At 45.1% G+C, this 13453-nt stretch overlaps 1 protein-coding gene across 1 annotated transcript in view; it reads left to right on the forward strand.

Moving 5' to 3' along the window:
* Positions 1-13453, forward strand: part of LOC126518733 (uncharacterized) — a 109551-nt gene that overhangs the window by 66319 nt on the left and 29779 nt on the right. Inside the window, exon 5 of the mRNA XM_050168502.2 lies at positions 4575-4647. Within this exon, the coding sequence (XP_050024459.1) occupies positions 4575-4647 (73 nt within the window). The remainder of the gene's footprint in view (positions 1-4574; positions 4648-13453) is intronic.

Below are 13453 nucleotides of genomic sequence, written 5' to 3' on the forward strand. Positions count from 1 at the left end.
GGCTGCTTCTGTGACATTTGCTGTTGTTGAAACATTTGCTGTTGTAGAGTCATTTGCTGTTGCTGAGACATCTGTTGCTGCTCTGCCATTTGCTGCTGTTGCCGAGGCATATGTTGCTGCTGTGACACCGACAACTACAGTGCTCGCGATCAGAGACGTCGTCACTGGCTGCGGAGCAGGCGGCTTTGGTAGTGTCTAGGACTTGATTGCCTCATTGCGCTTTCGAGGGTCAAGACAAATCCAATTATCTTAATGAATGTTTTTGGTGTCTCATTCCTTGCTGGTATGTCATCAGACGCGCTGCAGTCCAGTTGGGTGACGCGTTGAATTAGATTCAGCGTCCGGCAGATATCGATGCCCAAGATGGGAGCAGCTGGTAAACCAAATACACAGAACTTCAATGTTGTTGATGTGTCTCACGAGCTGCACTTAAGAAGGCACTCTCCCTGTAATGTCAGTGGTTCAACAGTCCAGGTAGTTATGTTGGCACTGGGATCAGTGAGCAGTGGGGGATTGGGCTATTTCTGCAGTTCATCTGCAGAGATGTGCTTGACATCTGAACCAGTAGCTAGTATGAATGAAACGTCATGTCCTGTCACTTCGATCGTTTGGAGCCACGGCAACACTGAGTTGTGGATGGCAATAACAGCCAGCACATCGACCGAGAGAGGTACATCTTCGTTGTTTTAGTACAATGCTCGTGCAACACGCGGATGATCTCAGTGGAATTGGTGTGTTGGCTGTAGCTATCGATACAATGCAGCGTAGTGGTCGAGTTTGCTGCAGTTGTGACATCCTTGACCATATGCTAGGCACTGGGGTGGTTGGTGCTACACACCACACCTCAAGCATGTTCTTTGTGCTTTAGAATGATGCTGTGGCGTTTGACGGTATGATGGTGCGCCTCCCCAGGGTCCATCATCAGGTTGTGAGACTGGTTGGTAGGACCTATCCGGTGCGAACATCTAACTTTTCTGTGGTTGCATTTTTTGGGCGTACATCTTAGACAATTGCGCCGTCTTGCATTGGTCCATCACGTTCGCCAGTTTGAGTGTTTTCTCACGTAGAAGACGTTCTCTCGGTGCATTGTCATTCATTCCAAGGACCAGTCGATGCGTGATCATACAGTGACGCGCGGTGCCAAACATTCATTGGTCCGGTTGTTTAGCAACTGCGTGCGTTCTATCTTCTAGACTCGTAGAATGGCAAGACCACACAGAGACATAATCTTAACAAACTAGTTCTGACATACTTAGGCAAGGAGGAAGACATTTTAGAAGAAATACAAACGGGTTACGTAGGTAGTACTACCAAGGAACAACACACGTACACCGGCAAGGTAACCCTAACCTTGACAGCTCGATAATTGATGGGGAGGTTCGAGCGGTGCTTGCTGAGGTGTACGGAATCCGCGCCGGGCCCCGACAAATCACTAACAAGATCCAGCGAAATCTCGATGATGATTCGATCATGGCTTTCGCCAGGTATGTGAACGCGTACTAGGAGCAAGGCAACATCCCGAGTCAGTGGAAAACCACCCAGTTGCTTATTATCCCAAAGCAATGCAAAGAGCTGCAACTAGAAAATCTCTGGCCCATTACATTAATGTCGTGCACAGGAAAGCCTCTGGAGCACTTGGTTCTCAAAACAACTAAATAAGTACATGGAAAACACGGGGAATGCGAAAGATGGAAATTCAAGACGATAAGCAAAACGTCAACAAGGGGAAAGCAGTGCATTCGTATTCTTCAAGGCGAGGTATGCTTTCCTCGCCACTGTATATATAGGTGGGGTTCTTCTAAAGGGGAGTGGGTGTAAGGCGGGAGGGTGCGGCCACGAGGGAAGGTGTGTTAGCGTGTCGAATTGAGAGTAAAGGAATGCTGTGCACAAGGCCAGGGCCACCCCCCCCCCCCGGTCTGTCAACGCACGCGTGTTAGCCGGCGTGTTAAGGGCGTCTGACACGCCGCCTCAACAAAAAAAGGAGGAAAAAAAGGGGGGGGAGGGGATACGCCAAGAAATCAAACCAAGTGTTGTTGCCTATAGCTTGAAATTTAGCATAGCGTATAGATTCTAACGCTCCCTTTGAAACGTTTATGCCTATTGGTTGCAATGTCTTGAATTTATGGATAAGGTATGATTCTCTGTATTTTCTTTCTCGTTCAGAACGGAAATTTGACTGTAAGATGTAGAGCTTAAGTTCATCAATGTTATGACCTGGTTAGCTGAAATACTCGGCGACGCCTTTGGGTAGTTTTTTAGCTGTGTCCGCGCGATGTCCGTTTAATCTGACGTTCATTGGTTGTCCTGTTTCACCAATACATTGTTTCTTACAGAAGGAACATTCAGGATCTAAATAAGTACATGTTTGACAACCGCCTTTTCCCGCACACTATAATTGGGTTGATGCCAACAATTTCTTCACAAGACATTATGCTACAAATTAAACACCACATAATAGACATGTGATCTCAGACAGCGAATACCAAAGCTATCTTTTGACTGGACCTCATGATGGCCTTTGACAACATCTCACAAAAGGCTATTTTAGAGAACCTACAAAGGTTGGGAGTGGGTCAACAAGCCTACGTCTACGTTAAAGACTTACTCGGAACGCAGCTCGCCAATCACGGGAGGCGAAATAAGATCGGAAGACATAGAACTTGGAAGCAGGGACATGCCGGAAGGATCTGCCCTGTCTCCCTTTCTATTCAGTGTAGCTGTCTTAAACCTACCAGTAGAACTGAAGACCATTAAATGTTACAGCATAACTGTACACTGATGCCATCACGCTATGGGCAACAAGTGGCAGCGACACTCATATAGGAGAAGCTCTACAAGCAGCCTTATATAAGGTTGAAAAGTATGCGATGCATAGAGGTTTCGGATGTTCACCGCAAAAATCAGAGTTCCTGGCTACAAGAATTCTACGGACAAACCAAACATTGCACTTGAAGCAGAAGGCAACCCAATACCCGTGGTCAATAGCATAACAGTTCGGGGACTTCACGCCCTAGTGAGCGGGTGTAACGAGGAAATCATTAAAATGCTAGAAAAAAGAGGCCAACACACGATTAGGCTCATATCGAAAATAGGCAGTCCTCATTCTGGCATGATGGAGGCCAACTTGGCATGCCTAGTACACGTCCCCGTTATTATCCGCGTAATGTACGTAAACCCCTACCTAAATATCCAAGTTTCGAAGCAGATAAAAATCGAAGGTATCATTAGACGGGCACACAAACAAGCAACAGGACTTCCCATACCCACTGCTAGCGACAAACCCGTAGCCCTAGGTATCCACAATAGACTCGAATAACTCATACACGCCTATAAGACAGCACAATATGAAAGACTCAAAAAGAGCCCCACTGACAGACATGTACTCAGCAAAGTCGACATAAACGAAGCATTATACGTGGAGCATAAAGGTAAACATTCCCCACGACATACGGAACCATTTTCAGATACTCCCTCTACCCAGAAGCATACATCCCGAACAATAAAAGGAAAGACCGGAAGAGCGTGCTAAAGCTATGGAGAAAAGATTCTAAGATTTTCTGTACGTGGCTTTCGTCGACGCGGCAGAGTGCATAGGTCACCGCAACCTTTTCATCGTGGTAGTACACATGATGTTGATCCCAAAGTAAGCGGCTCCGTTCGAACCCACAACGCCGAAGTAAGCGAGGAATCGGCCATTGCATTAGAAAAAAATAGCTGCCAAGCAAGCCAAACACGTGATCAGCGACTCCAAAGCCGACGTCCGCAACTTCACTAGGGAGCCCATCTCTCCGGAAGCAAAACTGATTCTGGTAAACTTTGGTGACCAGCGGGCTATCCAAGTCGTCTAGGTGCCCGCGCACTCCTCCCTCCCCTGCAAGAGGCTGCTCATGCCACGGCGCGAGCAGTTATATACCGAGCCATTGAGCCACCCCTGCTAGGGCCGAGAAGGTACCGCATTGTTAGCTACAGGAATACCACGAGTCATTATAGATTGGGAAGAGTCCAGTATCACCCCACGTGCCCAACACTTACTAAGCAGCAAGCGGTGGCCTGGCGCCTCGTTCAAATCAACATGTACCGGTACCCGCTGGTTTATAGTCACTACTACTCAGGCCAGTATTTGCACAAATGTGAATATGTAAGGAATGGGCAGACCTGCCACACATTCTGCGGGCTTGCCTTCAGGCGACCCTACAGGGCCTCGTAATAGCTGATTATGAGCAATGGGAAAGAGTGCTGCTCAGCTCGACCCCGGAAGACCAACCGCTGGCCGTCCTGGTGGCCGAGGACGCCGCGAGGGCCCAAGGGCTACTGGTAGCCCGCAGGCTTTTTCTCTAAATTGTTGCCCACTCAATAAAGTTATTTCTATATCTCTCTTCTTTTCATTTATTATTGTTATTCTCGATGTGTTTTGTAAGTATGGATAGAAATATACATTTTTGGCGTGATATTTACATGTGCTTTCTTAAAGCGTTAAAATACTGAGTGAAAACAGAGGTTGTATTTAGTCTACAGTTCACCTTGGACACCTGTAACAAGCTTCATTTTGTTTTCTGCTGATCATTGAAATCCAGGGGCAAGTTTGGACTGCACCTGAGCTTCGCCACGTCCGCCGTTGAAGTATTTCTCTACGAGCCGGCAATGAAGGTCAGTTTCCTTTGTTCGCGGTTATTTTGAACAGTGCTTGCGCAATGAGGAGGTGACCTGCCTCGCTGCTTGTGAATTGCGTGGTTTGCTGCAAAGCGTTTCTTTCAATGGCAGTTATTTGGGACAAAGCATGACTCTAAATTAAGAACAAGTTGATCAACGAAAGCTTGCGTGCTAAATTAAATGAAACTTTCCAGGTGGTTTAAGTGCGAAATAGCTTATTCTGTAATAAGCTATCGCCTAATTGTGTATTATATTGGAGTATTACGATTACCCAATGTATTTTCTCTGTGGTGGTGTAATTTTTCGTATTTTTAATGTATTTATTCAATGTTTCGTGCTATTCACACTTACCTGCAATAAAAAAGACACAACTGCATTACTGAGTACTTGCCAAGAGGACTACAACGAATAGCATTCTTTGTACTTTTCCTACAAAGCTTCTCAATCACACCTAAGGAAATCACGATTCCCATGTATGAATTATTCATTTCCCATTGCATTAACTCATAGATGCACAACTAGCCTTCTCGTAACCATGCATACGTCGCCTGACGATCTTGTATTCGGAAATAAATACAGCTATTATCAGTAACTAACCTGTTTACAATAGACGGAACTGCATACGGTATACAAGCGCCTAAATATTGCTGACCGGACTTTCTTAAAACTTATTCCAAAATTGTTCAGCTGGCTTCATCTTTTGACAAGGTACGTGTTTACAAAAATCATTTTTTGCGTTCTCCTTCATTTCATCACATTATTATTTTTAGTTTGTGTGAGTCTTTATAATAACAAAAAAAACGTCATCACACATGTGGCACTAAGCCGTCTGTGTCACAAACTGAAAAAAAAAAACGACTTTCTTGGAATGTGGTGGCCCGTACGACAGGCGTTCGCGAGGATTTGGTTAGGCTGTTATGTGAGCTTCCGTTTTCCGGTTAACTTGCTCACGCGCCAAGTTTAGTGAAAGTGCTGTTTCCTAATGCGGCGTATTTTCTCCCTTCGTTGCGATACTGCTTTCTACCAACATGCATAAAATTATCGTTTCTTTCCGCATTAAACATAGTTGGAAGTAAGCGCTTGTTTATGTTTCACATTCGCCTTGTTTTTTGTTACGCTTCTACTCTGATTTGGTGCTCTAGGAATACCAACCAGCCCAAACTGCCACCCTTCTCCAACAACTCAAGGCACTGCCGTGAAGCCTGCGCATGGCCTCCAAATCACATGGCTCGCCGGTGCGTGGGAACTCTTAAAGGAGCCCCTTATCAAGCCACATGGCAAAGTTTGGTTATACGCTGGAAGTTTTTTCGCGCCCCATAAGCAGCGTTTTACTGCAAGAATTTTTCAAATAAGTTCATTTATAGCTCAGACAAATATTTCAGCGCCGCAAACCCATGATTTCAGAAACGAGCGTCACCGCCAGCATAACACTCTCTCCACTTGACCCCGTCTAGCCTCCGCAAGCAAACTTACTTCCCTGCGTTCTCCCGTACCGGGCAATATAAAATATTAGGACGCCAAATAAACGGACACACACAAGAGCAGAGAACGGGACAGGGCGCCACTCGCAACTGCTTTATTCACAGAAGGCAGGCACATATATACCGTTCTCTGAATAAAGCAGTTACGAGTGGCGCCCTGTCCCGTTCTCTTGTGTGTGTCCGTTTATTTGGCGTCTTTATATGTTATAATGAACAGCTACCAACTAGCCCAACAAGAAGTGCTTTTATCCCATACCGGAGCTAGAGGTTCGTGTGACCCACACGTCCCTGGCACCACCTTATATTTTTCGCCTCGCTTTTTTGTTGCGCACAGCACTTCTGCTGACGGTTTTCCGCGCAAGCTTTTGCATTTATGTCGTTTCACGTAGCACACTATTTTGTGTGCTGTGCACCAGAACAAATGACTAGCGGTATAAGTCAGTGTTACACGAACGCTGAGGCAAACACAAGCGGATCACAGAGCGGGATCACGCGCTCTAACGCAGTAAAAATTCACAGTTGTCCTCTCTGCCTGCGCAACTCCACGACATGGGAACAAGCAGAGGAAAGCGAAGCACGTCTCTCGAGCTATGGTACGAAGTAAAATAAAGACACGCAGATATTTTTTTGCAGCCTGGGTGCCTGGGTGCAGCAGCTGCTGCAATGAAATAGGCTCCACTTTACATGTCAGTCACCCAAACTGTGTCTACGGAACCTGGTTGTTTCGGCAATGAAGTTCCTTAAAATACGCGCTTTCCGCTTTCTGTCAGCGCAGCCCTTAGCTACCACTTCTAAAAGACGCGAATAATCAAGGCCCCACACCTGGAGTACTCATCGAACACGGGTTTCAAGACGTCTGCACACCAGAATTTCAGCAGGGCTGAGGCAACAGCGCCGGGTGTCACTGTGCCAGCGAGGAGAGCCATATCATGTTGTTTCCTCATATCGTGTTTATTTGCGCCGCCCAAACCTAATATTGGAAATTAATGTACCAATTTGCTCGTGAGCGAATTGTTTCTGAAGAGTGACTTACGGCTCCTTTGATTCGACAATGAGGCGCTTAACTGTCAACGCGAAATTTGCAATATCCCCATTATCTTGCTATTGCCGTGGGTCGACATTGACATGACCAAATCCTCAGTCATTTCCAAGTTGCTAAAATTCGGAACAAGCAATCAACTTGTTGCTTTGATTCGCCACACTAATCATTCGAGGTCTGGCCACAAGTCTGGCCAACAGTTCCAAGTCTACCGGTTGGTGATGAACGACCTCCTCGACGTGTTAGCTGTACAGGAATGAAAAGTCCAAGGGGGGGGGGGGGAGGGGGGGGAGGAGACCCGGAACATAATGCTACGTTTTACTTCAAAATCCTCTAATGTTGTAAGTCATGCCAATATAATTGCCGCTCGACGCTTGCGTGTTGTTAAAATGTTGTGGGGCCGAATGCCTAAAATCACTTTTGTTGTCAGTCAGCAAGAGTAGTAACTTGTGATTTCATTGCAAATCGCACATCATGGCGTGTTATCTGTGGTAATGCACAAAATGCGGAAGCGAAACGAGAAAACAACGTTTGTGATATAATAAAGCAATAATCTGCTTGTACAAAGAGAACTTACTTTTTTGGGTGGCTGTCTATTGAGCACGAGGGAAAAAATTAGTAACTATCATGTCAGAGAAAGGAGTGCCAAAGATTTGACCCATTCACTTATTACGACATAGGAGATGCAGCTGAGTGCTTGAAGGGGAGCATGAATTTCATTTGATGCTTCGTCAAGGAGCCAGTCATGCGCGAATTGATAGGATGTTTCTGCAACTGGAAGCGATACCCACAAGCAGTATTTATGCAGTGGTATCAGTTTGCTTCTCCAAGCGTTGATTGGTTAGGTGCAACGCTGGGAAGAAACAAAAACTGTTAGATTTGTTGGCAATTATACAGTTTAAAGCAAAATTACTTCCGGATCACAATTTTATCAACTGGGTCATAGAAAACATGAAGAACATCAAGGTAACTCACGCCTATAATATTGCCCATGTAAGGGAACCTTTAAAACCATCTGTCGAAATGAGAGCCATATCGAGATATAGTGCTGCAAATAATCAAGAAGGAATGAAAGAAAGGGAGCTCCAAGAAAAGCTTTTTAATATAATAGCTTTCGAAAGTGAAAAAAAGTCCGCTGCATTTGAGGATGACCTGCGAATCATAAAGCGAAAGGTTGAAATATTCAATAAGGAACGGTATCATGGATCACTCATTCATTAGAGAGCAGATGCATGGCCAATATGGTATAAATAACATAGGACTAAATGAAACCAGGACTATCGCGAAGCACTTTTTTTCGCTACTACAAAGATCGCTTTGCCTCTGCACAAGTTTACGTAAACAAATTTGAAGCCGTCCATCTAGCCCGCATGCTATATTACCTCCCTAATTAAAAAGAAGTGCCTACAATAGTGTTTGAAATATTGAAAGCGCAATGGACACTGAGTCTTGGTAAGTCCCCAGGTTCGGATGGCCTGTGTAATGTCTGGTATAAATATTGTAAAAAAGAACTGTGCAAAGTGTCACAAGCACTTTGCGGGAAGCTTAAATGACCAAAGTATGGCCACATTTTTTTACCGAGAGCCACACTGTCGTAATTCCAAAGACGTAAAAGAATTCAAAACTAATAGCTGTTACATGATGCAGTCACATATCGTTAATAAACGCCGATTATGACATACTAACAGATAGTAATATATTATAAAGGTCTCATATGATTAATAGACCCTAAAAGTGCGTGCTAAAAGAAATACTTGGTGAGTACAAAATTGGTTTTCCCGTTAACCGGAGCGCTTGATTATAAATAACACACAGATGGGGCTCTGCGTTCTGTAGGGCTTTGATGCTTCCCAGTCTGCCGTCTCAATTCTTCAGCTTGATCTTTGGAAGGCCTCTGATTGGTTGCCGCATGACGTGCTATTTCCCATACTTAAACATGTGAATGTTGAATGCCTCTTTACGGAGGAGGTAGACCTGGTATATCAGAACTTCATCACTCGGTTATGTATTAAGAACAGGCTTGGGTCCCCTAATACACTAGAACGGTATGTTCACCAGGGCTGACCAGAAAGTCCAATTTTGATCTGTATATAGAGTTTCAATCGTATACCGGGCATCCCAGTTAACTTGGACCAAGATTTTAAAAAAAACACAAAGAGCTCTTCAGAAATCGTACGAAGTGCATAGCAGCGGCCATCGTGTGCACTTACAGGCAGTATCTTTTTCATCACGAAGTATTAAATATTGCTTTCAATTAGTGAACTTTTATTTATTGCTTGAATCGCAAACCTTTCAATTACAAAGTTGTAGGGCACCTTAACTAACCTTCGAATCAAGCATTTATTTCGTGCTGAATATTGCAGGGTTGTTTTTTGCAAGAAGAAATAAAAGGCTGCGAAATACGCGAAATACGAAATGGATGCGCGCTCGGCGCGCCGCGAATCAAGCGCCTCCGAGCAACCTTTGAGAGATGCACGGCTGCATTCGTTTATCGCCGCACCGTACAAGGCTTCGTCATGCAGGACGGCTCGTCAGGTTTGGCGATCTAACTAGCGTGGTGCGATAAGCGTCAGCATCTGCGGACGCAAGAATGTTGTGCTCGATCATGAGGCACTCGGGATAGCTTTAACCTTCGCGTATCATGAAACAAAGCTACAAAACAAATTCGATCAATGTTTCAAAAAAGAATGCGCAAAAGAGCACGAAAAACGAGGCAGCTCTCGGAAGAACCGAAAAGAGCTGCTCAGGAGTTTATTTCAATAAGAAATTGACCGAAATCACGTAAGGCGTCTCTGACACACACAAAGAAATATGCAAAGGTGCAACTGCTTTAGCCAATTATCCTTTCTTTCTCTTGAACTCCGGAAAAGAGACAAAACAAAGCAGTTTTTTTTACCTATTTCAGTCGTTGACGCAATCTCTTTTTTATAAAGGGATAGGGGGACATCATGAAGGCGCGTTAAACAGTCGGGTTTTACGCCAGTTTGAGTGGTTATCTTCCACTGCCCCTTGTAGCACGTGCTAAAATAGGTTACCGCCTGAAGCAATACAGTACTTGCTTCTTTCCAACGCTCGTCCTATTGCATGTTTGACCAACCACGTCGGAATCACGCGGCAGACTCTCCTTATTTTTATCTTTAGGGTGTATGGTGTGGTAGATTCAGCCCCAAAAGAAGTCCAGCAGCGTCATGTCCGGCGACCTTGCAGGTGAGGGTACAGTGTGCAGCCTAGGTCATTTTAGCCTTCTGATCAAACCTAAAGGGCATGACTGTCTTCTTGAAGTGTAGGTCACCGGCGTGTTACCGTTGAGATCTCCCGCTATTATCTACGCAGGTGACGCGTCAAGCAAAAATGATTTACGTAATCGACAACAGCGTATGCTGGCCGTACAGATCCGCCAAAACGCATTAGACTGGCATAGCCTGCGCTAGGTTTGTTTCTATTGCTAGAGGGAACAAAAGGAACATACGTTCCGAGCGTGCCTATATACAGAACAAGATGAGTGCGGAAAATTACAGTCCCAAATGCGCCGTCATGATTTCCTGGCCACGGGAAAGGGCTCCTGACCGTGAAGCCCTGTATCGAGCTCCCACCGCCAGTAAAGCCGTGGCTATTCGCTTGGGAGCGCTTGAGTAGCGGCGCGCGAGAGCGTATCTATTTCGTATTTTTTATGTTAGGCGCGCTTTTGCTTTTTCTGAGAAAAATCAACGAGGCAAAGCTGAGCATGAAACAAATGCTTGATTCGGAGCCTATTTGAGGCACCCAACAACTTTGTAGTTGATATGTTTGCGATTCAAGGAACAAATAAAAAGTTCACTGATGAAAAGCAAATATTTAAATAATAGGCTGTGATAAAAACAAATACTGGCTGTAAGTACACGCCACTACGGCTTCTATGCAGTTGGTACTATTTCGCTAGAGCCCTTGTTATTTTTTTTGAAACCTTGGTCCAAGTTCACTGGGACACCCGGTTTTGAGCGCTTGTGTTTGGTCATATAACACGAAAACCGTAATCAAGGTGTTAGGGTTATTGAAGCTAACGTAATTTTTTTGGCCCATGCTGACGATGTAGCAGTGTGTTATGCATCAAGAGAAAGTGTTGGAGAGAAAATCGACTTGTGAAGAAATTTGCGCAGATGACTGCAACTAACGCGAAGTGGGAAAGTGTGTGCATCTATGGCTTGATGAATGACCATGAGCCCCATGTAATTGTGCGTGGTAGAAGGCTACTTGGCTCTCGGGGTTTGCTAGGGCCACTGTATGAAACATGATTTTCATTAGCGAGTCGTGACACACGATGAAAGTGTGATGTCGTGCACGAGCTGTTGCGGAAAAGCTCCATGCCGTATGGCCCACTTTTGTGTGTGTTTCGACGGGAGAAAGATGCCGAAGGACGAATCTCTTCTCACACTACGCCAAAGTTGGGCCAGGGGAGCGTAGCAATTGCAAAAAAGGAGGCGACTTACCCAATCAAACATGACGTCGCTCACTGACAAGGAAAAGAAAACAAAGTTGACAGGAGCGAGCACATGTCCTTAGCGAGTACGTTCTGCCTCTTCAGATGGGACGGCATTCGCATTTACATCTACAAATAAAACCAGGCTACACCACACGCCACAGTGAACAGCGCTTTCGAGCTTCGATAATCCCTAAGATAGGTCAATGCACATGCTAGTAACATCGGACATTACCATTGAGATATCGAATCCCACATAGAAATGGTTTCCAGAATGGATGGAGAAGGTAGTGGAGTTAAATATTCACTTCGCAGACTTCATACCTAGAGCAAGGGCAGAAAGCGTTATAGTTAGCGTCTTCGCTAGAGTTATACAACATGTGAAAGGCGTTAAAATATCTATCGTACTTAAGCGATCACCGTCCCCTGATTGTCAGCATACGCGCGAACAAGGAAATTGCAAGTTGAAAAAAAATTCGGTGGCGATTCAGCGGCAAAACCCGGAGAAATGCTTCAGTGTCTCGTCGCTCCTTATTGCTCTACGGGGTCATAAATTAAACCGCGTTCACCACATTGCAAACAGTTCAGGACACCCGTTCTGCTTGTTCGAGAAGTGAAGCACAACTGGCAGTGGTCCTGAGCACGCCACCGTCAGTGTCCTGCGCAGAGACTCTCAGTGTTACGCCGACGGCGGTCGTTCACAAAATACGCCAAGGTAATGCGCTAATTCACCAGAGACCTTTGTGTTTATGACAGTGTACGGGGCGGCCTATAAACTACACACACAAGCTACGGGTTCGAACAGGCGTGAGTAGAACTGCCTGGCCTGGGCGTAAGTATAACACTCGTCAATTGTCACATTTGCGAAATTTTCTATTAATGTGTAAGCATTCATTCGCGAGAACCCCCGCAAAATCTGTCCGACACACGTAAAGTGTAATGCCTTGTGTCCGTACAAAAATGCGTAATTTGCTAGTTAATACATTGAAGCGTTATATTAGTGTAAATGTAGAAAACATGCTCTACCTCTACGCCACCGCTGCAGCGGTGGAGTAGAGGTAGAGCATCGCGTGCAAGAGGACCGTGGTTCGAATCCCAGTGCCGCGCAATTTTCAGCAACTCTGTTTAGACAGAATGCCAGTAGGCTATCGCAGGAGACGAAAGATCTCATCAAGAAACGCCAATGTATGAAAGTCGCTACCCCCTACAGCTGGAATAGAACTGGCAGAACTTTCGAAGTTAATCAACAAGCGTAAGACAGCTGACATAAGGAAGTATAATATGGATAGAATTGAACATGCTCTCAGGAAAGGAGGAGGCCTAAAAGCAGTGGAGAATAAACTAGGAATTGGCAACAATCAGATGTAGGCTTTAAGAGACAAAGCCGGCAATATCATTGCTAATATGGATGAGATAGTTCAAGTGGCTGAGGAGTTCTATAGAGATTTATACAGTACCAGTGGCACCCACGACGATAATAGAAAGGAGAATAATCCAGAGGAATAGGGAACCCCACAAGTAACACCGGAAGAAGTAAAGAAAGCCTTGGGAGCTATGCAAAGGGGGAAGGCAGCTGGGGAAGATCAGGTAACAGCAGATTTGTTGAAAGATGGTGGCTAGATTGTTCTAGAAAAACTGGCCACCCTGTATACGCAATGCCCCATGACTTCGAGCGTACCGGAATCTTGGAAGAACGCTAACATAATCCTAATCCATAAGAAAGGGGACGCCAAAGACTTGAAAAATTATAGACTGATGAGCTTACTGTCCGTTGCCTACAAAGTATTTACTAAGGTAATCGCAAATAGAATCAGGAACACCTTAGAC

The sequence above is a fragment of the Dermacentor andersoni genome, chromosome 1 (genome assembly GCF_023375885.2).
Source record: "Dermacentor andersoni chromosome 1, qqDerAnde1_hic_scaffold, whole genome shotgun sequence".
Classification (NCBI taxonomy): domain Eukaryota; kingdom Metazoa; phylum Arthropoda; class Arachnida; order Ixodida; family Ixodidae; genus Dermacentor; species Dermacentor andersoni.